Raw genomic sequence first — 23811 nt, 5'->3', positions numbered from 1 at the left:
TACGAGGGGCTGATACTGTGGGGTGCAATATATGAGGGGCTGATGCTGTAGGGGGGCAATATATGAGGGCATGATACTGTGAGGGTGCAATATGAGGAGCTAATACTGTGAGGGTGCAAAATGAGAGGCTAATACTGTGGGGGTAAAGAATATTATGGTCTGATACTGTGGGGGTGCAGTGCATGAGGGGCTAATATTATAGGGTGGAGAATATGTGGGCTGATACTTTGGCAAGTGCAGTGTAAGATATGCTCATATGGTGAGGGACATTCTGTATGGGGGTGTTGAGTATATTCTGTCTAATGGGTGGTAGTCCCTTTTGCCTTTTTTTTCATTGAGGGTCTGATCACCCTGTAGTCCAGTTAACCTCTGCATAGGAGGGGTGAGCTGTCTCCATTATATTCTATGTGATGTTATGGAAACCCCATATATTTCCATATATGTTGCTGCTGGTATATTATGGCCATTGTGACAAGATATTTACTGATACCAATCTAATCTATAACTGAATAAAAGAGAAGCCCAAGTTTTATGAAAGAAACTTTAATTGAGACCATGATTAAATGTGGGCACAATGGTGGGTCACAGTTCACTCTGCTGGAGGTGGCAGCTGGGAAAGATGGAAATAGCAGCCATAAGCACTGCTCTATCCATGTCAGATCACACACATAGTCCTCACGTTTATGAAATGCTGTGACGTTAGGATTTATATATCTTCTGCTCTGCACAACAAAAGCAATGCAGAGCGATAACTCCCCTTGGTATCGCTCTGAAAGAGAAAAGTACCAAGAGTTCATTAATATCACTACAAAGCATATAGACTTATAAACATGTTACTTTATAAAATAGATAGTCTTGCTGATCAAGATAATAGATCTTCTTTTATAAGAACATTTAAACCTGAACCTAGTTCTGCAACATAGTTTGCCACTTGCAGTACCATTTTATAGTTGACAGGCTCTATAGGTAACAGTACAACATCGCCACCTGCTGCTCTAATCATGAAATAACATTAAAAAAATGCAACTGGTTAGGGTCCATTTACACAAAAAGATTATCTGACTGATTATCTGCCAAAGATTTGAAGCCAAAGCCAGGAACAGACTATAACCAGAGATCAGGTCATACAGGAAAGTCTGAGATTTTACTCTTTTCAAATCCATTCCGGGCTTTGGCTTTAAATCTTTGGCAGATAATCTGTCAGATAATCTTTCTGTGTAAAGGGACCCTAAGACTTGTAGGAGCCATGTTTCAAATCAAAGGTTTGTCCAAAGAAAACAGTCATCCCTATTTATCTAGAAACGGCACCACTCTTGTCCCTGGGTCTGTGTCTGGTATGAGTTTAAAAGGCCTTAGCTGCAATACCAGACACAACCCATAAACAAGAGTGGCGCTGGTTCTGGAATAAAGTAGCAGAACAGCTTTCAAATCTTTGACAACCCCTTTATTTTTATGTTAGTGATCCATCTTGTAATGGACTGGTGAGTGTTTGCTCTGGAGAAGGGGTCAAAACCACCTGGGTCATACTACCAGTTACCCACACACTCAGAATGATGCCTTAAAGTGACTCTGTACCCATAATCTGCCCCCCCCCCCAAACCACTTGTACCTTCGGATAGCTGTTTTTAATCCAAGATCTGTCCTGGGGTCCGTTCAGCAGGTGATGCAGTTATTGTCCTAAAAAAATACTTTTAAACTTGAAGCCCTGTGCCAAACGGGAGTATCTGTGCACTAACTTTGCACAACCTCTCTGTCCCTCCTCCCCACCCTCCTCATTAGGAATGCTCCAGGCAAATTGCCTCCTATTCCTCACCTGTGTCAGCCCGGCACATGGGCTGGATCGTTAAGGACCTGTGCAATGTTCATCATGGAGAAAATGTTCCAGTGGCATTCCTAATGAAGAAGGTGGGGAGGAGGGACGGAGGTGGTGCAAAGTTAGGGCACAGATACTCCCGTAGGGCACAGGCTGCAAGTTTAAAAGTATTTTTTAGGACAATAACTGCATCACCTGGCGAACAGACCCCAGGACAGATCTTGGATTAAAAGCAGCTATCTAAAGGTCCAAGTGGTTTGGGGGGGGGGGGGGGGGGGTCAGATTGTGGGTACAGAGTCACTTTAAAAATGACTCTTTAAGGTTTTATAGACACAGTAGGCATTACCTGAATGCTTGAATAGAGAGATTTTCCATACTTCCTTCTAAATGCCGCCCGGATGCTCAATAAATCAATCTCACTCCGAGAAATAAGGATACGTATGAGAGTACTGTCATCAGTGCCCAAGCCCTGGGGGGAGATCAGTGACATTATTGGCCATTGTTGCTCTATTTTTATAATGTCTAAATGTTCACCAGTTTTGGCAAAGAAAATTTTGCCAAATTTTACAAAAAAAAAAACACAGACAAAACAAAACAAGTCCTGCTCCCCCAACTGATAAATAAAACCTGTATGTCCTGCTCTACCCCTGAAATCCTGTGTATCCAGATCACGCAGAAAGCCTGTGAGCTCATAGAAACATAGAAGATGGTCAGCAGGAAAAGACCACCTGGTCCATCCAGTATGTCCTTATATTATTACCTTTCTTATGTTCTTAGGCTAGATATATGCTTATCCCAGCCATATTTAGGCCTGTGAGTCCTGCTATGCCTGCTCACTCATAGAGAAAGCTTGTGAGTCCTTGAAGTCCCCTCAGGTCATTGAGAAAGCCTGTGACTCCTGCTCAAACATCTTTTCCTCTCATAGATGAAACCTGTAAGTCCTGCTTCCTACTCACAGAGAAAGCCTGCGGGGAATAAAAAGTCTTTTACCTTCATTGCATTGCACAGTCGGTCTGCAAAGTAGAGCGGAGTGTCCTTAATCACAGCCACTGAGAGGAGAATACAAAGAAGATGTCATTTAAAGGTGTTGTTAGTTTTTAAGTTTTTTTTGTTAGTAGGGTCCCCTAATAATTGGATCCCCTGAAAATCAACTGAACACATGCCGTTGCCCTCTAGCCGCCCTTTATGCTGCGTTTACACAGAACGATTATCGAACGATAATCGTATGTGTAAACGCAGCTAACGATCAAACGACGAGCGAGAAATCGTTCATTTTGATCTTTGAACATGTTCTCAAACCATCGTTGATCGTTTGCAAAAAATTCGCAGATCGTTCTGTGTGAACAGTCAATCGCCGATTTAACCAATGTGTGAAATAGGCTTAAGCGATCGCAAAACGAATTTTCCGTACAAAATCGTACCATCTAAACGCTGATCGTTATGAAAAGAAAATCGTTACTCTGACATTGTTAATCGTACGATCGGGCGAATTATCGTTTCGTGTAAACGCAGCATTATTCACACCAATTGATGGAGGTTGTGAGAAGGGTCCATTCTTTGTGAGCTCAGAACTGAGGTTAGGGATTGTTGCAGAAATGCTGCATTATTGTAGTGATCTCAGTAAATCACCGTGATATGTGAATAACCCCCTAAAGGGATACAGTTCAAGCCAAAATACCAAAAATTGTGAAGTTTTTCCTTTTAAAACTTAAAAAAACAACAACACAGAAGTGGAAAAGAGGATGCTTTCATTCATTGACAGCAAGCAGAGACCTTCACAGTTTATTGTGATGGTGGAAATTTCATACAGCCTCCCTTACTGGTAGAATAGATGTGAATGTGACAATCTGGGCACTCACCTAATGTTAAAAGCCCTTTCTGGAAGTCGCCTTTAAAATTCTTTTTAATCCATTCCTCTACCTCCACCGTTGTTGACGTCTTGAAGTGATCAAATACTAGGATTGATATGGGGAAGCAAGATCAGTTAGTAATAATTCTTCATATACCATGTTCTACTGTAAAGGGACCCTTTCTTTTATTTCATGCTGCCTGAATGACAGATATGGGAACCCACACAATACCGCACCATGCGGCTGCAGTTCTACAATTGTGGATTTTTAAACACACAAATTTTGGTGTGGAAACACTGCGTATGTTCCACTGTATGGAATCCATACCATTTCTGCCACCTGTGGCCGTATGCTAATAAAGGGATAAGCATTTAGCTAACTCCCATTTGGCTTTCATTACACTGCCAATAATATCCTAGCACCTTGATCAGAAGAGAAGAGGCACCAGCAGTTCTTATATTGTGGGGAAAAAAATCACAACACAATTTCATCCTTGCTTACCTTTTCTTAGGTGTCCATAGCTCCGTTCTGTCAGAATTGTGATCCACTGAGCACTGTTGGCGGTATTCTTAGGTCCCAGCTCACTAAGCATCTGTCATTCCAAATATCAAACATGGAAAATTAAAGGTGAAATTGTATTTGCAGTACCAGCTTGTACCACTAGAAGGTGCAATGCAGCTGTATAAACCTCTCTACAACCTTTGAATCTTGCTCAATGAGGCCGTAGTCAATTATCCCAGAATCCCTTTCTCTCTTGCCCTGGAATCAAAGATTTACATTGTTAGATTGATCCTGATAAACAAGAAGAACCGGAACAGTGCTGTTTGCCCTGTTACCTTGGCCAGTGCTAGGAGAAGTCCAGTGTACGGTTCTTTGGTGTCTGATGTAATGTCCTTTTCTAATTCAACTTTATATTCTGTGTTGGAGACAAAAGCAGAAACTTGTGGACTTCAATGGTGGATGCTAGTGACTATGAGAATAGAAATTCTGAGTTCTGACTTTGCTGCAATGTTAGATAACTTCCACTGCTTGTCTATTCAACTCCAGCTAATATAGTATATGTAAAATTCAATTTAAAGCCATATTCCAGCAAATATATCCAATGGCTTTGTCGGGAACTGCAGGGCTGCTGAAGCCCTGCTCTCGCCACTGTTAGGTATCGGTATTGCTACTGCATGTAGTGTTAGTGATACTGAGGCTCCCATAATGACTATTTTGATGCATGTTAGTATTAGAATATCTATTACACTTGGAGAAGCTGTGTGTTAATAGTGCTGCAACCAGGGCAGCCTATAGCAGAGCAAGCAATGTTTGACATTACCCCCGATCACTCTGCTACACTGTGCCACGATTGCACTGCTGGTGACACAGGCTGCTTCCCCAACTCTATTCTGGTGCTAGCATGTATTAGAATAGTAATTTGGGGAGACAGCATGCAGCAGCGTTGGTGATATCTAACTGTGCCATTACCAGGGCTTGAGCAGCCCTGCAGTTCCTGACACAACCATTGGTTTCTCATATTGATCACTCACCTTCTCGGTAACATATTTGAATTTCTCTGAGCTCATCATTAGATCTGGTGGACAGTATCTCCGTCAGTGTTTCTTCATTGGTACCTAAACCCTGCATTAGAAAATATATGAATATGGTAAAAACTAATATCATAGATTTTTTTTTCTCGTGAGAATGGTTCCTGTGTGGGGCTAGGATACATTACCATGCAAGTGAACAATCAGTGTTCAAAGAAAGAAAAATGGGCAATAGTGATGATGTGAGTGACTATTACATAGACAGACAAGCCAGAACTTCTCAAAGCAGCAGGTCTTGGAGGGTGTTCCCAGTATGTAGTGTTAGTAACCTTTTTTCTTTATTTATAGTAGTAAACCAAAAACTATGATGTTGGGTTACATTAATCTTCTCACCTTCATTGCTAATTTTAACTCTTGGGCATCAAAAGCAGCAGGGGTCTTCAACAATCCGACCATGACCTTCTCGAGGTCTCCTGAGACAGCTTTCTTAATGTCCTCCACCAAGTCCTACCAGAGGGATATGCGGATATATATACATGTGCATTAAAGTAATCAATTTGTTAGTAATAATAAATAGTCAAGAAACAAACATCTTGCCAATTAAAGGAGAATTTTGGAGAAATTTGTTTTGGATCTAACTGTGCTCAGGACACAGTTAAATTAAAAAATAACAACTTTTACTTAACCCCCTCATTCCTCACCAGGGCCACTTCTGGCATGAGGTGGAGTGAGTATTCCACCTCTGGCGGCAGATTCTCAGGTCCCCAAGAGGGCGGCAATTTCTGCCCATTCCTGGCCGCTCTGTGTAATCTGCTAACCTGCTGCCTGGCTCCTCCGCCTGCACACTGTGTGCTTGGACAGGCTAAGCTGCTGCCTGGGACCTGTTCCCTGATGGGCTCCTGACTTCCTGTGCTGTGCTATGGGCCTACAACATCAGTCCACACTGACAAATGTCCCCATCCGCCCACACACTTTCTACTGTACACACTTGCCTATTTGCATCCTGTCACTGTGTCGGGGCAGCAGATGCAGAAGCCCATTCTCTGCCTCCCTAAGCCCCCTCCCCTCAGGTGGAGGAGTAGAGGATGTTAGATAAGGTATACTCTGGCTCTGCAGTATATATTATGACACTAGTGAAATATAAGGAATATCAGGAATGTCAGCAGGTCTCGTCTACCTACAGCCTGTAGCTTCTTGGTTAAGCCCTATTCCTATTTGCTTCTTGGTTAAGCCCTAATTCCTATTTGCTTCTTGGTTAAGCCCTATTCCTATTTGCTTCTTGGTTAAGCCCTAATTCCTATTTGTTAAGCCCAAGAGAGCGCTCCACAGCTATGCAATTCTGTAAGGACATTTAAAAGAAACTTAATGATATTATTGGACGTGCCGTACCTGCTGGAGTACTACCTTGTATTCTCGAGCCAGCTCCTGTCTTTGATCATTGTTTAGATTAGTCACAATGTCAATGATGGTTTGCACATTACCTGTTGATAAACATAATGCAAATGACTTGTATACATAAGGAAAGATCACAAAGAAGTGGGACACTGTGGCCATCACTGGTATAGAGGAACATTAACTGGTAACTGTGACCATCAGTGCTTTAAATTTAGTGAACAGATGTCTCACTGCTGAGTGTTGGTATTGTCTTTTATACTATTTTATATGTAAACTTTTTCTAACTGCTGTACTCACTTTTGGCCACAAGATGCCACCACTGAGTTTTACTGTATTTAGCACATTGAAGTCTATGGAGTTAAAGTATTTTGTAATATTGTGAGCACAAAACTTTGTTTGTCAGATATGTCCCACTCTCCTGGCCTATCAGGGACCTTTCCTAGAAAGTTCCCACCAATGGGGTGTCATCGCACCTCAGTTCTCCCCCACCAATAGGGGATTAGCCCAATCTTAGTCCTTAAAGGGAAACTATCAGCAGGTAAGCCGACCTTGCTGATAGCTCCCTATAGCGCACAGGGCACTAAAGATGAGGGTAAGTCACCTACCTTCATTCTCAGTGCAGTTTTCATGCATTTTGTAGTTTAATACAAGTCTAGTAATGCCGTTTGGAGTATTGGGGCGGAGCTACCCCCCCCCCCCAGAGCACCGCAAATGGCCCCACTAAATGTGGCATTATTTTGCATGGAAACGGCACAGAGGATGAAGGTAAGAGACTTAGATTCATCCTTAGCGTGATGTGCGCTATAGGGAGCTATCAGCATGTTAGATTCCTGTTCCTCTTTAAAAAGGGAGTGTTTAGTCAGTCTGGGTCTTAGCCTCAGCTGGGTAGAAAGTTCCAGGTCGGTCACTGCTGCACAAGAGAGAATACCTTAGGGCCCTGCCCTTGTGGCCAGGTGTTTGATCCTGACAGAGACTGATTTGCCACAAGAAAGTATCATGACTTGCTACACCTTAAGAGAGGCAACTACTGTTAAGGGGTCTACAATCTGTCTACATCTGGGGTGACTGCATTCTACAAAGTATCTTTAGGAAGTCTTTCAGCTGTCCGAACTATCCCCATTGGTTGGCAAAGAGCAAGTAAAGCTGAAGTACTCACTGATTCATCTTCAGGATTACAAGGGGTTGACAATTAATGGCAATCATACTAAAATAAGCCTTTGTACTGGGAGTTTAACAAGCTGTACCTTTGTCCACCAGTGTTTCAGTAATCCTGTCCACATCACCTTCCGGATCAAAATGTTTCAGAGGTTTGATGGTACCTAGTGTTCCCCAAGCGCTAACCTAGTGAAAACATCAGAAAAAAATTCATTTGTTTTTATTTAGCAAAAATAGATACACAAGAAACCACTTATAAGTTTATACATGAGCTATTCCATGTGCTACTCTTTTAAAGTGATTAGCCAACACAGATAATACAAGTAGGATATGCTTAAATAAGGAGTATTTATTAAGGTGACACCTTCACCAATATTTACAAATATATACAAATAGATAAGTAATGGAAATTCATGCACGCAGTCGTGCTGTTCTTTCCCTATGTCGAAAATGTCCAGTACAGTCCAGTACCTTTGTCGGTCTATTAGCTGTAACCAGATATAGCGTATAGTGCCAATCAATCAACTTTACACCGTGATGATATTGCCAACCAAGTTACTCCGTCCTGTGTCAGTCTACGAGTATAATAGTCAGTCAAACCAATCACGTTTTATGTAGTATTAGTCCATACAATTTCTAAACATGCCTCGCCCAACGCGTTTCAGTCATTAGTAGCCGTGACCTCATCAGGGGCGCCGAGGCTAGTTATGGAGTGTAACAATGTGTATAAGGATAAATACAATAAATGGTACACATAACATAAGAGGACTGTAAATTATTTGCGGCTGTAAACTATAGTGCGGTTGGCCAATAACTAATATGGTCATGAGGCTATCAATACTGATGCAAGGGAATTATAGGTCTGATAATATAACATTCATGGGTGAAATCTAAACATAGTTGAATGAGCATGACACTACATAGTAGTATAAGTGATCAATGGTAGTAGTTGGGTCCTTCACATCTAGGGGGGGGGGGTTGTTAATAGGGTGGGTAAGGGAGAGGGAGATGACCATATTAGTTATTGGCCAGCCGCACTATAGTCTGCCCGCACTTAAAGGAGAATTCCGGGGTCTGTTCAAAAAAACCAATCACCAAATAAACAAGGGATCTTTTCCCCCTTTGGAATAGTAACAGTTTGAGCCCCAAATCGCCACTCTAGGACCCCCACATCGCCTGTTCTGGTTATCAGCTGGTCTCTCCACACTTCCTGTCAGAAGTCCCAGCCCCTCTTCCTTGCTGCTGTACCTGTCACGCCCACTGTATACTCCCCTCTGCTGCTTGTCCAGCCCACTCAGTAAAGCCTTGCTCTGTGTCCCACCCCCTGAATGTTACCAGCCCCCCTAATGCTTAGCCTGTAGTCCTGCCACATGCATTCTCTGTGGCATCACTTGTAGTGTCTAATGTACACTTTACAATTCACCAGGTACTATACACAACCCCCCTCTCCTCCTCTTCTGATCACAGCACACAGTGTCTTTATAGTGTGCCTACACAGCCTGTCATGTGTTGTTCCCCCAGCAGCCCCCATCCCTTCTCATCCCAGCACACACACAGGCTCCCAGCCTCCTCCAGCCAGTCATGCTGTATCTCCCCCCTGCAGCACAGCTCCTCCCGTTCTGAGCACAGCATGGAGCTCTCAGTGACCCTGCTCCAGCCTGCCATGCTCTCTCCTTCCCCCCAGCAGCCCCCACCCCATCCCTTCTCATCCCAGCACACACAGGCTCCCAGCCTCCTCCAGCCAGTCATGCTGTATCTCCCCCCCTGCAGCAGAGCACCGAGCTCTCAGTGACCCTGCTCCAGCCTGCCATGCTCTCTCCTTCCCCCTGCAGCCCCCACCTGTCAGCGTTCTGGTCACAGCTGACACGGAGCTCCCAGCCTGCCTGCTCCCGCCCTCCATCGTGCTCGCTCCTCCCCCTCCTCATCAGCATTCTGATTGCTCTACACAGAACGGGTGCCTCTACACAGGAGGGAGGCTTCTGTATGCATATGTATGAGGCTGGGAGGCGTGCCAGCAGCTCATAGGAACGCCTGCACAGTGACGTGGTCAGCCCTACATCACGACCCAAGCTGCAGCAGGGACCCTGCACTCGTCGTGACGTCAGCCCAGAATGCGGAAGTAAGCCACTTCCTGCAGCTGGGGACACAGAGAAAAGTCTGGTAAGGGGCTATAATCTGACATGAGTGTACATTAGGAACTTATATAACTTTTTATGTGGGGAGGAAATGGGGGAAAAAAAATTTCACCGGACTTCTCCTTTAAGTAATACCCTCCAATAAGCCGACTTTCTTGCAATATAGGATTTCATCATTCCTACATACTGCTTGGTCCTCGGGCACGCGAGAGCGCTGTTAGCCAGGCACATCGCTACTCTGTTTACAAACAGAGAGTGATCACTCCCCCCTGGGCGTGCACGGGGAGTGGCAGGAGCTTGGCGCGCTCCCAAACGGCCCGATGACGTCAGACGCGCCGTCACCGCGCGGCCTTTAACTAGAACATACGGCTGCGAGCGCTCCCGTCTATCTGCCACTGCAGGACCGCGGGAGGACCATTCCACAAGCACAGGACAGCAATGTAAGCTTACTTATCCCCTTTGCACATAGCATGCATTTTAGCTTACACTATGAGAATACTTACCACCAGGGGCGGGCTGGGCCGGGGGGCAGGGGGGCACATGCCCCCCGGGCCGCTCTTCCCCCAGCTGTCAGGGCCGCCTGGGTGCTGACAGCTGGCTGGAGTCCTCAGTGCCTCCCCTGCTTACAGCCCCGCCCTCTTCTGTCATATTTACCTGTGGCTGTGCTGTGGATCCGGTCTGTGCTGGAAGCGGCCGCTGAAGCCCCGCCCCCATGACGGCAAGCCACGCCCCCTTTATGGCCATTATGCTTTCTATAAGCCTATGAGGCTTATGGTAAAAAGCAAACTGCTGTACGCAGTATCTTCCTCCGGCCACTAGAGGCCGCTCTCTCCTTCCAGCTGGTTCTCCTGTGTCTGGGCTAGAAGAGCCTGAAGACAGAGAAGATGGTGTCTGCAGGAAGCCAGGTACCTACACAGCAGGACATCTACACAGCAGGCCATAGGGCAGGGGGAGGGAACCAAGGCTCTCCAGATGTTGCACAACTACAACTCCCATCATACCTGGGCAGCCATAGGCTGTCCATGCATGATGGGAGTTGTAGTTTTGCAACAGCTGAAGAGCCAAGGTTCCCTATCCCTGACATAGAGGATACATATATACAGGAGGATACATATATACAGGAGACCTACACAGGAGGATACATATATACAGGAGTATATAGAGGATACATATATACAGGAGACCTACACAGGAGGATACATATATACAGGAGGAGACATACAGAGGGGTACATAGAGGATACATATATACAGGAGGAGACAAATATACAGGAGACCTACACAGGAGGATACATATATACAGGAGACCTACACAGGAGGATACATATATACAGGAGACCTACACAGGAGGATACATATATACAGGAGACCTACACAGGAGGATACATATACACAGGAGGAGACATACAGAGGGGTACATATATACAGGGGTACATAGAGGATACATATATACAGGGGTACATAGAGGATACATATATACAGGGGTACATATATACAGGGGTACATAGAGGATACATATATACAGGGGTACATATATACAGGGGTACATAGAGGATACATATATACAGGAGGAGTGATACAGAGGAGTTAGGGCTAGGCGATTAATCACATTAATTTGCCCAGAAGCTTAGAATCAATTTCGATTAAAATCGTAAATTCAATTTTCACAAAAAATCATTGCAGGCGGAGCAGCGTAGAGTGACGGGTTGGTGGCTGGGCTGGAGCTGCAGGTCAAGCAGGCGGCGCGGAGGTGAGGTGCATGGCAGGCGGCGGTGTGTGGAGTGTCAGGCCGGAGGTGAGGTGCAGGCCGGTCGGCCAGTCCGCCTAACAGAGCCGCGACTGACCTGCCCCAGGTATACATATCACGTCCAATTCCCCTCCCAGCCACACGTGCAGGTCCCCGGTCTCTGGAGCAGGCCGCAGGGACTGTAGTGGTGATAGCGTCGCTTCGGGTCCTGAAGCTGAACAGCGGGATCTGCATCCCCCGATCCCACTATACAGCTCCAGTAATGGCAGTGACGCTGTCACCACTACAGTCCCTGCAGCCTCCTCCAGAGACCGGGGACCTGCACGTGTGGCTGGGAGGGGAACCTGTGTGCCGGGGTGAGAGGAGGAGGGATATGTGCACTCCTGCCCCAATCACGCCCAGCTGCCCCAGTCCCCCTTCAGTCACCCCCAGCTGCCCAATCCCCCTAGAGTCACCCCCAGTCTGCCTCAGTCCCCCTCCGTTACCCCCAGCTGCTACAGTCCCCCTAGAGTCACCCCCAGTCTGCCCCAGTCCCCCTCAGTCACCCCCAGTCTGCCCCAGTCCCCCTCAGTCATCCCCAGTCTGCCCCAGTCCCCCTCAGTCATCCCCAGTCTGCCCCAGTCCCCCTCAGTCATCCCCAGTCTGCCCCAGTCACCCCCAGTCTGCCCCAGTCCCCCTCAGTCACCCCCAGTCTGCCCCAGTCCCCCTCAGTCATCCCCAGTCTGCCCCAGTCCCCCTCAGTCATCCCCAGTCTGCCCCAGTCACCCCCAGTCTGCCCTAGTCCTCCTTCAGTCAACTCCAACTGCCCCAGTCACCCCCAGTCTGCCCTAGTCCTCCTTCAGTCAACTCCAACTGCCCCAGTCCCGCTTAAGTGAACCCCAGTTTGCCCCAGTCCCCCTCAGTCACCCCCAGCTGCCCCAGTCACCCCCAGTTTGCCCCGTACACCCCCAGCTCTCTCAGTCATCCCCAGCTGCCCCAGTTTCCCCCAGTATGCCCCTGTCACCTCTCATCTATACCTTTATTACTACTACACCCCTCATCTTTACCTGTACTACTAGAGCCCACATCTGTACCTGTACTACTAATCCCCCTAATCTGTATTACTAATACACCCCTCATTTATACCTGTACTACAATACCCCTCATCTTTACCTGTACTACTACTACTACTAATCCCCCTCATCTGTATTACTAATACACCCCATATCTATACCTGTACTACTAGAGCCCACATCTGTACCTGTACTACTAATCCCCCTAATCTGTATTACTAATACACCCCTCATTTATACCTGTACTACAATACCCCTCATCTTTACCTGTACTACTACTACTACTAATCCCCCTCATCTGTATTACTAATACACCCCATATCTATACCTGTACTACCTCACCCCCTCATCTTTACCTGTACTACTACACCCCTTATCCACTATACCTCCACTACTACACTCTACCTAGATGGAGGCACCATGTGTCCCGCTATCCCCCCCCCCCCCCCCCCCCCCCGCGCTTATCCCGGAAATGCCCCTGCCTGCATGTGTCCCTGCTACATAGAGGATACATATATACAGCAGTACATAGCGGATACATATATACAGGGGGAGGCATATATACAGTAGTACATAAAGGATACATATATATACAAGAGTACATAGAGGATACATATATATACAGTAGTACATAGAGGAGACATATATACAGAAGTATATAGATGATACATATATATATACAAGAGGAGACCTACACAGGAGTACATAGAGGAGACATATATACAGAAGTACATCGAGTGATATAAACTATTGTAAAAATACAGTAACCCCAGCTTTCCCAGCATCTTGTATTTGTAGTCAGTATAATGGAGGTCACCCAGCTTTCCCACCATCTTATCCTCAGTATGATGGAGGTCACCCAGCTTTCCCACCATCTTATACTCAGTATGATGGAGGTCACCCAGCTTTCCGACCATCTTATACTCAGTATGATGGAGGTCACCCAGCTTTCCCAGCATCTTATACTCAGTATGATGGAGGTCACACAGCTTTCCGACCATCTTATACTCAGTATGATGGAGGTCACCCAGCTTTCCGACCATCTTATACTCAGTATGATGGAGGTCACCCAGCTTTCCCACCATCTTATACTCAGTATGATGGAGGTCACCCAGCTTTCCGACCATCTTATACTCAGTATGATGGAGGTCACACAGCTTTCTCACCATCTTATACTCAGTATGATGGAGGTCACACAGCTTTCTCACCATCTTATACTCAGTATGATGGAGGTCACACAGCTTTCTCACCATCTTATACTCAGTATGATGGAGGTCACACAGCTTTCTCACCATCTTATACTCAGTATGATGGAGTTCACCCAGCTTTCCAGCATCTTGTACACAGTATTATGGGGGTCACTCAGCTTTCCCACCATCTTATACTCAGTATGATGGAGGTCACCCAGCTTTCCGACCATCTTAAACTCAGTATGATGGAGGTCACCCAGCTTTCCAGCATCTTGTACACAGTATTATGGGGGTCACCAGCTTTTCCACCATCTTATACTCAGTATGATGGAGGTCACCCAGCTTTCCAGCATCTTGTACACAGTATTATGGGGGTCACCAGCTTTTCCACCATCTTATACTCAGTATGATGGAGGTCACACAGCTTTCTCACCATCTTATACTCAGTATGATGGAGGTCACACAGCTTTCTCACCATCTTATACTCAGTATGATGGAGTTCACCCAGCTTTCCAGCATCTTGTACACAGTATTATGGGGGTCACTCAGCTTTCCCACCATCTTATACTCAGTATGATGGAGGTCACCCAGCTTTCCGACCATCTTAAACTCAGTATGATGGAGGTCACCCAGCTTTCCAGCATCTTGTACACAGTATTATGGGGGTCACCAGCTTTTCCACCATCTTATACTCAGTATGATGGAGGTCACCCAGCTTTCCAGCATCTTGTACACAGTATTATGGGGGTCACCAGCTTTTCCACCATCTTATACTCAGTATGATGGAGGTCACCCAGCTTTTACAGCATCTTATACTAAATATGATGGAGGTCACCCAGCTTTCCCACCATCTTGTAGTCAGTATGATGGAGGTCACCCAGCTTTTCCACCATCTTATACTCAGTATGACGGAGGTCACCCAGCTTTTCCAGCATCTTATACTCAGTATGATGGAGGTCACCCAGCTTTCTCACCATCTTATACTCAGTATGACGGGGGTCACCCAGCTTTCTCACCATCCTATACTCAGTATGACGGGGGTCACCCAGCTTTCACAGCATCTTATACTCAGTATCATGGAGGTCACCCAGCTTTTCAGCATCTTATACTCAGTATGATAGAGGTCACCCAGTTTTCCTAGCATCTGTCTATGGGACCGTTCCGCCGCCCCATAGACTTATACAGGAAAGTGAGTTCTGACCCTTTCACAGGACACAACAGGATATTTGGTCACAAATGACTGGAAGGACCGAAGATGTTATAGGTAAGAGGTAAGAGGCCAGAGTGGTGCTTTAAGGATGGGCTGCCAGCCTGCTACTCATGGGCCAGTGCTGTGTACTTGCCCCCCGGGCTAAAATTTGCCAGCCAGCCCCTGCTTACCACTGTATGTTATTCCCTTCTGGGCAGATATCCCCAGGAACATTGTGCACTCACATAAAAATAAAGAGCATTGAGGGGACATTGTGAGTATACTTACCTTATCCTATTTATGATGGTGGTACCGATATATCAGTATTGATAGCCACACATTCATGCCTTATAGGGTCTACTGTAGCCACTGCTACCTAGGACCATCCCTCGGACTGCTCCGGACCTCAGTACAGTGAGTAGCCATATTGCTGTGCCTTGCAAATAATTTACAGTCCTCTTATGTTATGTGTACCATTTATTGTATTTATCCTTATACACATTGTTACACTCCATAACTAGCCTCAGCGCCCCTGATGAGGTCACGGCTACTAGTGACTGAAACGTGTTGGGAGTTATACTTGTAGACCGACACAGGACGGAGTAACTTGGTTGGCAATATCATCAAGGTGTAAAGTTGATTGATTGGCACTATACGCTATATCTGGTTACAGCTAATAGACCGACAAAGGTACTGGACTGTACTGGACATTTTCGACATAGGGAAAGAACAGCACGACTGCGTGCATGAATTTCCATTACTTATCTATTTGTATATATTTGTAAATATTGGTGAAGGTGTCACCTTAATAAATACTCCTTATTTAAGCATATCCTACTTGTATTATCTTTGTCTGTAGTGCTAGGATTTTCTGGCATCATCCGGTACTTAGTGTTACACACCACACTATTTGAATTATGTTGATTAGCCAACACCAAAGCTATATGGCAGGGCCCTAGTTCTCTTTCAATTCCCCTTGATGTCTTTTTTCTTTTTGTGTGTGTGTATGTGGGGATGGGGGGGGGGGGGGGGTTGTATACAAATTTTTATTATAATCCAGTGGACTTCTATGTTTCCTAATTCCTTGCATATACTATGTGTCCCATATGCTCATCTTCATGCTCTATTTATTTAATTCTTAGCGGGTATGTTGACGCACTAACCAGCCAATCAGGGTTCAGTACTCTGCTGGCAATCAGAAGAAGAAGGAGAGCCAGACGCAGCCGCGAGTACTCTCACTGCACATGCGCCGAGATCCCTTTAGCCACTTCACTGGACCAGAAAAAGATAGAACGTCACAGGAAGCAAGATTGGCGGCCGGAGGATCACATGACTGGACCGGCGCTCTCCTAGGGCAGCCAACTAAGGACAGGTAAGAATATTAGGAAAGGGTTAACCTTGGTTAACCCCCTTTCCATAGCTTATTTATTGATTTTCCACCGGAATACCCCTCTAACATACGAACGTTACAAAAAATGATATGAAAAAAGTAAACGGCAGACTGGTACATAGGGACAGAGGACCCTGCCCGTGACAATCCCAGACAATCTCTTTAACTACATCCACACAATATTCCTGTGACAAATTTGAACCACAGGTCAGAGGACAAGAAGTTCTGCCAGGACATGAGGAGTAGAGATGAGCGAACCTGCCGAGGTTCGGGTTCGTATGAGCCTGAGCTCTCGGCGTCTGATTCCCGCTGTCTGCAGCCTCCGTGAAGAGGGTGGATACAGCCGGAGGACCACCAGTTTTCCAGGAGTAGGAATGGGGAGAAACGCTCAGTCACGTGCCTCCACCCAACCAATCAAAACTTTTCATATTAATAATTTATTTGTATATGGCCAACAGATTCCGCAGCATTTCTATGTGTCTATGGGCCTTTTTACACGGGATGATTATCGTTCAAAAAATCGTTAGGAGTAATAGCAGGCAACGATTAAACGACCAACGAGAAATCGTTGATCATTTGATAGAATCTAAACCTATTTTTATCGTTAATCGTTCGAACATCGTTCGGTGTAATAACGCGTTGTTCGCTTATTCCCTGGTCTATCAGCCAGGGAACGGCGAGCGCAAGAACGACCATAAGTAACGATCATCGTCCTGTGTAAAGGCCCTATTACACGGAACAATGATTGGCCGATATCGGCCGCTATGGCCGATAATCGTTCTGTGTAATAGAAGGCAATGATCAGTCAACATGAACGACGTCGGCTGATCGTTGCAGTCATTTGTCTTTCAACAAACAACTCATACAGCAACGATCTGCTGCCGTCGCTCCGTGGAATAGGAGCGGCAGCAGCAGACCGCTGCTATATGCCATGGGCTGCCCGGACGATCAAGTGATCACCCGGGCAGCCCCTCGCACCTCCCCGTGGCCCCCCCCTGGCTTTCACCCGCTCACTGCTGCCACGTGTAATAGCTGACAGTGCTTGTTTACTCCTCATAGTCGCCCCGTGTAATAGGGGCTTAATAGGGTGAACGATTAAGATCGATCGTCATAGTGATCGTTTTCGCAAAAAATTGTTCCATGTAATTCTACCCTACAGTTACACTTAATTACAGTTAAATACAGTAACACTTTACATTGTTCCATTGTCCCTGTCAGAGAGTCTGAAAATAAAGAACAATGGAGAGGAAATGCTCCGCTCTCCAGGCAGCGGCTGTACAATGATGTCTGTGATGATAAAACCATGTACTGATAGCCATATGTGCTCCGCATTATGAGACCGATCGGTTTTCTGGGGCCACAAATCTAGCGGCCTTTGTCATCCTCCGTCTCATGGCTTGTTACGGTGTTGTGTTGGATAATGTCATTTATACGGTTCAAAAATAAAAATCACAAAAACAGACAAGGAAAAGTGTCAGGTGCCTAATGTAAAGCTCTGCCTGGGGGCACAGTGAATAATATATTAGGAAATTACATAAAACACATGACAGCCTGAGCACTCCACAGGGGTTGGAAAAACTCCAGATCCTGCGAAACAATCCTCATGTACTGTGATCAGTACCGATAAGAGGGGCCCCATAACAAAATCTGCACCCCTTATTTCAGATCGCTGCATAAAGATCCACAAGATCTTGCAGTAATATATGTATGTTACATGGGGCCTCAGTATTGTGCCACCTATGTGCTTATCTGTATTCTGTATATCCATATCTGTGTATATCTATGGACAGACAGACATGTCTATAGATGTCTGTTTGCTATTGCTGCCGAGTTATGAGAAGATGAGAGGTAAATGTGAGAGAAATGGAGCTAGGTCAGACCTTGTGATAGATAATCCCATGCCTGAGGTTGGCACACACTTCATGCCAGTTATACGGGTGCAGGAATAATTGGAGTCAGTCTGACACAGTGCTCTCTGCTGCCACCTCTGTCCGTGTCAGGAACTGTCTAAAACAGGAGAGGTTTTCTATGGGGATTTGCTACTGCTGTGGACAGTTCCTGTCACACAGAGGTGGCAGCAGAGAGCACTTTGCCATACTGAAAAGAATACACTACCTTTTTGCAGGACATACAGCAACTGATAATACTGGAAGACTTGAGATTTTTAAATATTTAATTTTAAAAATGATTTTTTTTAAAGTTAATTACAAATCTGTATTACTATCTGACACCGGTTGATTTCAAAGGGAAAACTTTTTGATGCTGTAACCCTTTGGGGGAGATTTATCAAACATGATGTAAAGTGAAACTGGCTCAGTTGCCCCTAGCAACCAATCAGATTCCACCTTTCATTTACCAAAGAGTCTGTGAGGAATGAAAGGTGGAATCTGATTGGTTGCTAGGGGCAACTGAGCCAGTTTCACTTTACACCATGTTTGATAAATCTCCCCCTTTGATTGCAGAGCTTGTGTGACCTGTTGTCCATGTTCCCTTACTAGCACCATAAAGGGAACATGGACAAGAGGTCACACAGGCTCTGAGTATCAGATTCTGTCAGTATAGTGACAGTGAGTAACCAGGACCATGGCTGCTTCCTGGCCATTGCCTAGAGGAAACCTATTACAGAACACTTGCTACTTTACTGGAACCGTTGGTGGCAGCCATTACTCTGCCTATAGTAGTTTTGGCATCTTTGTAGTTTTGTTGTTATAGTCATTAAATAGGGCACCTGGGCTTAAAATTTATAGGGCCCATAATAAAATGAGAGGGGATCCATACCATATTGGAGAACCCACCAGGGGCGTAGCTAGGATTCATGGGGCCCCTATGCACAACACAAAGCACTGCGTGTGTGTGTATATATATATATATATATATATATCTGCTTTACTGCTGGTGCACTGATAACCTCTGACCTTTGCAAGGAGCTCTGCACATTTTCATTTCCTACTTGATTGCACAGCTGGAGAACATAGGTCAGAGGTTATCAGTGCAGTGAAGCAGAGATCTCTTTCTTTTACTTGCTAACCCTTTTTTTGTGTTGCAGCATTTAAGTAAACATTGGGTCACTTACATACTGCAGTACATAAGAGGTTAAGCAGAAGGACACACGCTCTTACCTTCTTCCCCGGGCCCCTTCCTGCACGGGCCCCATAGCAACTGCCTACCTTGCCTCTATGGTAGCTACGCCACTGGAACCCACATAATAGTGCTTAGATAGCAGAAAATCATAAATACTGCTACCTCCTAACAAAAGATCCAGTGTCCTTGCACCAGAGTGGGCCTGCTGGACCCCTGGGCTGCTATTACTGCCACAGCTATAGTTACACCCCAGGACGAACAGGGCATAGAAAAGAACTTATATAAGATGGCGGTCTGGAGAGGGAAACACAGTGACCGTGACCAACGTATATCTACACAACTGAGATAAAACAAGTACAACAGGACAGACAGGAACACACAATACCTCATTGCTAGAAAAGCAGATCGCTCAATACATTGTAGCCTATGTGAGGGAAGTAAAAACTTCCCCGCTGATTGAGAGATATATTATAAAGTAATATATGTAACAAGACTGATATATACGTCTTTGCCGCTGTATGGATAGATAGATAGATAGATAGATAGATAGATAGATAGATAGATAGATAGATAGATAGATAGATAGAGGAGTTTGCCATCATTTGGTTTTATCAAGTTAACAGGAAAGATTGCTAGGTGACTGCTGGGACCTGAGAGTGAGCCATATACTGGGGGAGAGCAGGTCATACATGCATGGTCCATCTCATTTGAAATGAATATTATCTACAAAGACTAATGGTTCAATGAATATAGGTTCACATCTGCAGAATCAAAAGTCACATGATACACCATGCCATCTGAAAACCAGTGATTCCCAACCATTTTTACCATGGCAGAATGCTCAAAGAAATTCCACTTTAACCTTAGCTCAATAAAGCTTTTCAACCAATGCCATGTTATTTGAAAGGGTTACCCCTGTGTTAGCCAATCTTGAGCACACTGTTGTAACTTGATCGCCAGATCTTGCTGTTTCTGTTTTCTGGAGATCCAAGTTATAATAAACCGCAGGATCACACCAGGAACACATTACTATAGAATTATAGTTATAGAATGCGGTGCGTTATATCTCCAATACAAGGCAGATATGGCCTGATATGTCGATCAAAGCAATACCAAATGGAAGCTCCTCCACCATCACAGGGCAACACAAAGACTAAGGTGCTTGACTACTTGTCACCCAACAAGACTGACAACTTTTTATCTCTAAGAAACCTGCTTCACCCGCTGTTACCATATACAAAAAAGAAGCAAAACTAAAAGAAAATGTCAAACTCGCAGTAAACCTCTATTTATTGAATAAGTACTACAGTATATAACACTGACAACCCATTGTCTTGATCTATGATTTAATGTGGCCCAAGAGTGTACAATGAGGAGCTACAAGCCACGGCAAAAACTAAATAGACCATTGTATGGCCACCCCAGTGATACTCAACATGTCGAGCTTGGCAAGGTTGCAAATTGGTGCGCAGGGAATGTGATCGTATTCTAGAGTCTATCTCTAGTGTCAGAACTAATCTAATATCAGAACTAGAAGTTTACGCTGGTGAAGGATCAGTTCATTCATTGGACGCTTTCTCCTCCCGTGACCTTAAGAAGGAGATTAGAGTACCTCTTCTATAGAGACTTATAGTACGACATGAATAAGATACAACTTACCTTATCTGCCAGGTGTAGGGAGCTCAAGAGTTCTTGAGTCAACGTCATTGCTCCTCAAGGGTTTATCTGAAATATATACAGGTTGTGTTGAGTTGACTGCAGATTGCTGGTGGTTTCGGGAAGACAGCAGTCCTAGATCTGACTTTTATTGACAGTGAACAACAGGTTTTGGCTGTTCTTAAGCAAGCACAGAGCCTGTCCCATAGCAAGGAACGAGGGGAGTGGACGATACTTTGCTCTCAAATGGAAAAATGTCAAAGAATGTGGAAGTAGCTGAGCAGGCCGGTGGCAGGCCGCGTCTGGGATGACACACATACCTGTGTAGAGAGTGACCCCCACCCATCCACATTATACAAATACACTGCATTGTAGAGATACTACAGCTTTCACTTCTTTCAGATGAGATTTTGGCTGTATATGCAGATTATCCATTAGAGTAAGGAAAGCATGGGCTGACTTTTGCCTCGATGTCTCACTGTGTATTGATTTATTAGGGGCGTGAAGGAATTTGGCAGCCGCTGAAGGTAGAAGGAATGTGTGTGGTTCTTATTACTACTGATATGATAGCAATAGATGTAAGTCCAATAGATGATATAGGAAAGTTCTCTCTTTCCTGGGAACTACTTGGGCGAGCATTGCTATTCTAAGCTCCACCTGCACAGGTTTACATGGGGGCTGCCAGATCTGGGAATATATTGTCAGAGACCGCAATTATAGTAGTCCATGCACAGCACGTTTCAAAGTCAACCTGGCTTCTTCCTTAGATATGTTTACACTTGTCTCCACATACATTTAAAGGGGTACTCTGGCAAAAATGGTTTTCTTTCAGATTTACTGGTGATAGAAAGTTATATAGATTTTTAATTCACTTCTACTTAAACATTTTAAGCCTTTCTGTACTTATCAGCTGTTGTATGTCCTGCAGGAAGTGATGCATTACACAGTTCTCTCTGCTGCCACCACTGTCCGAGACAGGAACTGTCCAGAGAGGTTTTCTATGGGGATTTGCTACTACACTGTGTGGAAACAGGCGTATAAATAAGGAAGAAGTCAGATCAATTTTGAAACATGTTTTATGCTTAATATTTTATGTGAACAAAGGGCCTTTATGTAAATGGGTAATAAATACCTGGATCTGGCAATGTCCATGTATACCTGCTGTGTGGGTGGAGATTGGGAGCTCATTTTGATCATCTTTCTGGGTACTGTGGTCCGCCCATTCCATTTATTACTCTGGTTTACTGTCACATTTTCATTTTCAGGGTCAGATTTTCCCATTTCTTAAATAATTTTGTATGGTTTCCCCCTTCCCTTGTTACTATACATTTTCTTTTCCCTACTGCACAGAGATCGGCTTGCTGGTTGTTTCCACGAGTTTTTGCTGTGCTACATCGTGATTAGCCTTATGAATGTTTACAAATAAGGCTTTTTATTGTCTGTTAAAGGGGTTGGACACTTTATAGTAAAATTGCTCAGTGTACAGTATTAGTGTTAGTATTACAGTATTAGCAGCTCCCTGTGTACCTCATAGAGATAAAACCAGGCTCCCCTCCTCCAGGCTGGGCTGCCCTGCTCTGTGGTGAGTCTGTCTATAAGATGGCCGACAAGGAGGAGCATGTGACCATGCCCCGCCCTCCAGTGTCCACCACTGACCCTGTATATTCCTGTGAAGGACAATGGGAGTCGGGGCATGGTCACATGCCCTCCATGTCTGCCATCTTATGGACACACTCACCACAGAGCAGGGCAGCCCAGCCTGGAGGAGGGGAGTGTGATTTTAGCTCTATGAGGTACACAGGGAGCTGCTGTCAGTATATACAGTGAGTACACTTACTAATACAGTACACTGATGAATTTTACTACAAAGTGGCCAACCCCTTTAAACATACACATTTAAAGGGAAAAAACGAATGGTAAAAATGTAAGCTGTTATATGACATACTGCAGGATCGGTTTTCTTATGACTTCCATTGAAACGGATGCAAAAACGCAGTGTAAACCTAGCCTGTACGGCATATAGTAAAAAGTATACAGGCATTGCTAATCCAAGTTACAGCGTCACCTGAAAAAAATGCAAGAATAAGCCGCTATGTCCCAAAATAAGTCACCTCAGGAAGGGTTAACCATATAGTCCCATAAAGATGTGTATGTGCAGGGTCAGCAGTGTGTGACACATAAGGGGGTTACACATAGAGGGGCACAGATCAAGAAGGTGGATCAGTAAACGTTATGTAACCCTCAGACATAAAGGTCCAGGACCTGAGGGGCATTCACCTGCAGACAGCTCTACATAGCAGAGAGGACACATCCAGTACTTACATGGAGCCGCGCTGAAGAATAGGATCAGGGTGGCGAGGCTGATCTATTCACTGGCACAGGGCGGATTTGGTGAATCAGGTGACTGGCTGCCCTCACTGAATTGTTATCCACCCTTTCCTGCCAGTGATGAATTTCCTGCACTCCCATTACAGGCAAAGAATAGGGTCAGTAACACTATAACCTGCATTGTCATTGTTCATACATCCTTTATACAGTTCCTTGCTTCGAGCCTTATACTTTTCACCCTCGCGGGTAAAGCACACTTGTCTCTGTGCTGTTATTTATTTATTTTTGAAAGATGAAAGCTT

The 23811-nt window shown here is 45.0% G+C and overlaps 1 protein-coding gene and 1 long non-coding RNA gene across 3 annotated transcripts; one reads left to right on the top strand and one right to left on the bottom strand.

Annotated features, from left to right (window-relative positions):
• Positions 1-527: 527 nt before the first annotated feature.
• ANXA9 (annexin A9) lies at positions 528-23562 on the bottom strand. 2 transcript variants are annotated; one of them, XM_069949791.1, is made up of 13 exons: positions 23504-23562; positions 21185-21250; positions 7832-7928; positions 6582-6673; positions 5586-5699; positions 5196-5286; positions 4500-4579; positions 4363-4422; positions 4165-4255; positions 3673-3768; positions 2804-2862; positions 2160-2282; positions 528-769 (listed from the first exon to the last, which is right to left on the bottom strand). In XM_069949791.1, exons 2-13 carry the CDS (start codon positions 21230-21232, stop codon positions 707-709), a joined length of 1014 nt encoding a protein of 337 aa, XP_069805892.1. In that variant the 5' UTR covers positions 21233-21250; positions 23504-23562; the 3' UTR covers positions 528-706. The 2 variants fall into 2 exon arrangements, with proteins under 2 accessions (XP_069805892.1, XP_069805893.1); XM_069949792.1 differs by lacking the exon at positions 23504-23562 and adding an exon at positions 21502-21600.
• Positions 10234-15477, top strand: LOC138771263 (uncharacterized). The gene is made up of 3 exons (XR_011359584.1): positions 10234-10317; positions 15273-15328; positions 15409-15477. It is a non-coding gene; the product is annotated as an uncharacterized lncRNA (long non-coding RNA).
• Positions 23563-23811: the final 249 nt, after the last annotated feature.

The sequence above is a fragment of the Dendropsophus ebraccatus genome, chromosome 13 (genome assembly GCF_027789765.1).
Source record: "Dendropsophus ebraccatus isolate aDenEbr1 chromosome 13, aDenEbr1.pat, whole genome shotgun sequence".
Taxonomy (NCBI): Eukaryota; Metazoa; Chordata; class Amphibia; order Anura; family Hylidae; genus Dendropsophus; species Dendropsophus ebraccatus.
Note: the sequence above shows the minus strand (reverse complement) of the source record. Positions and strands in the feature narration are given on the sequence as shown.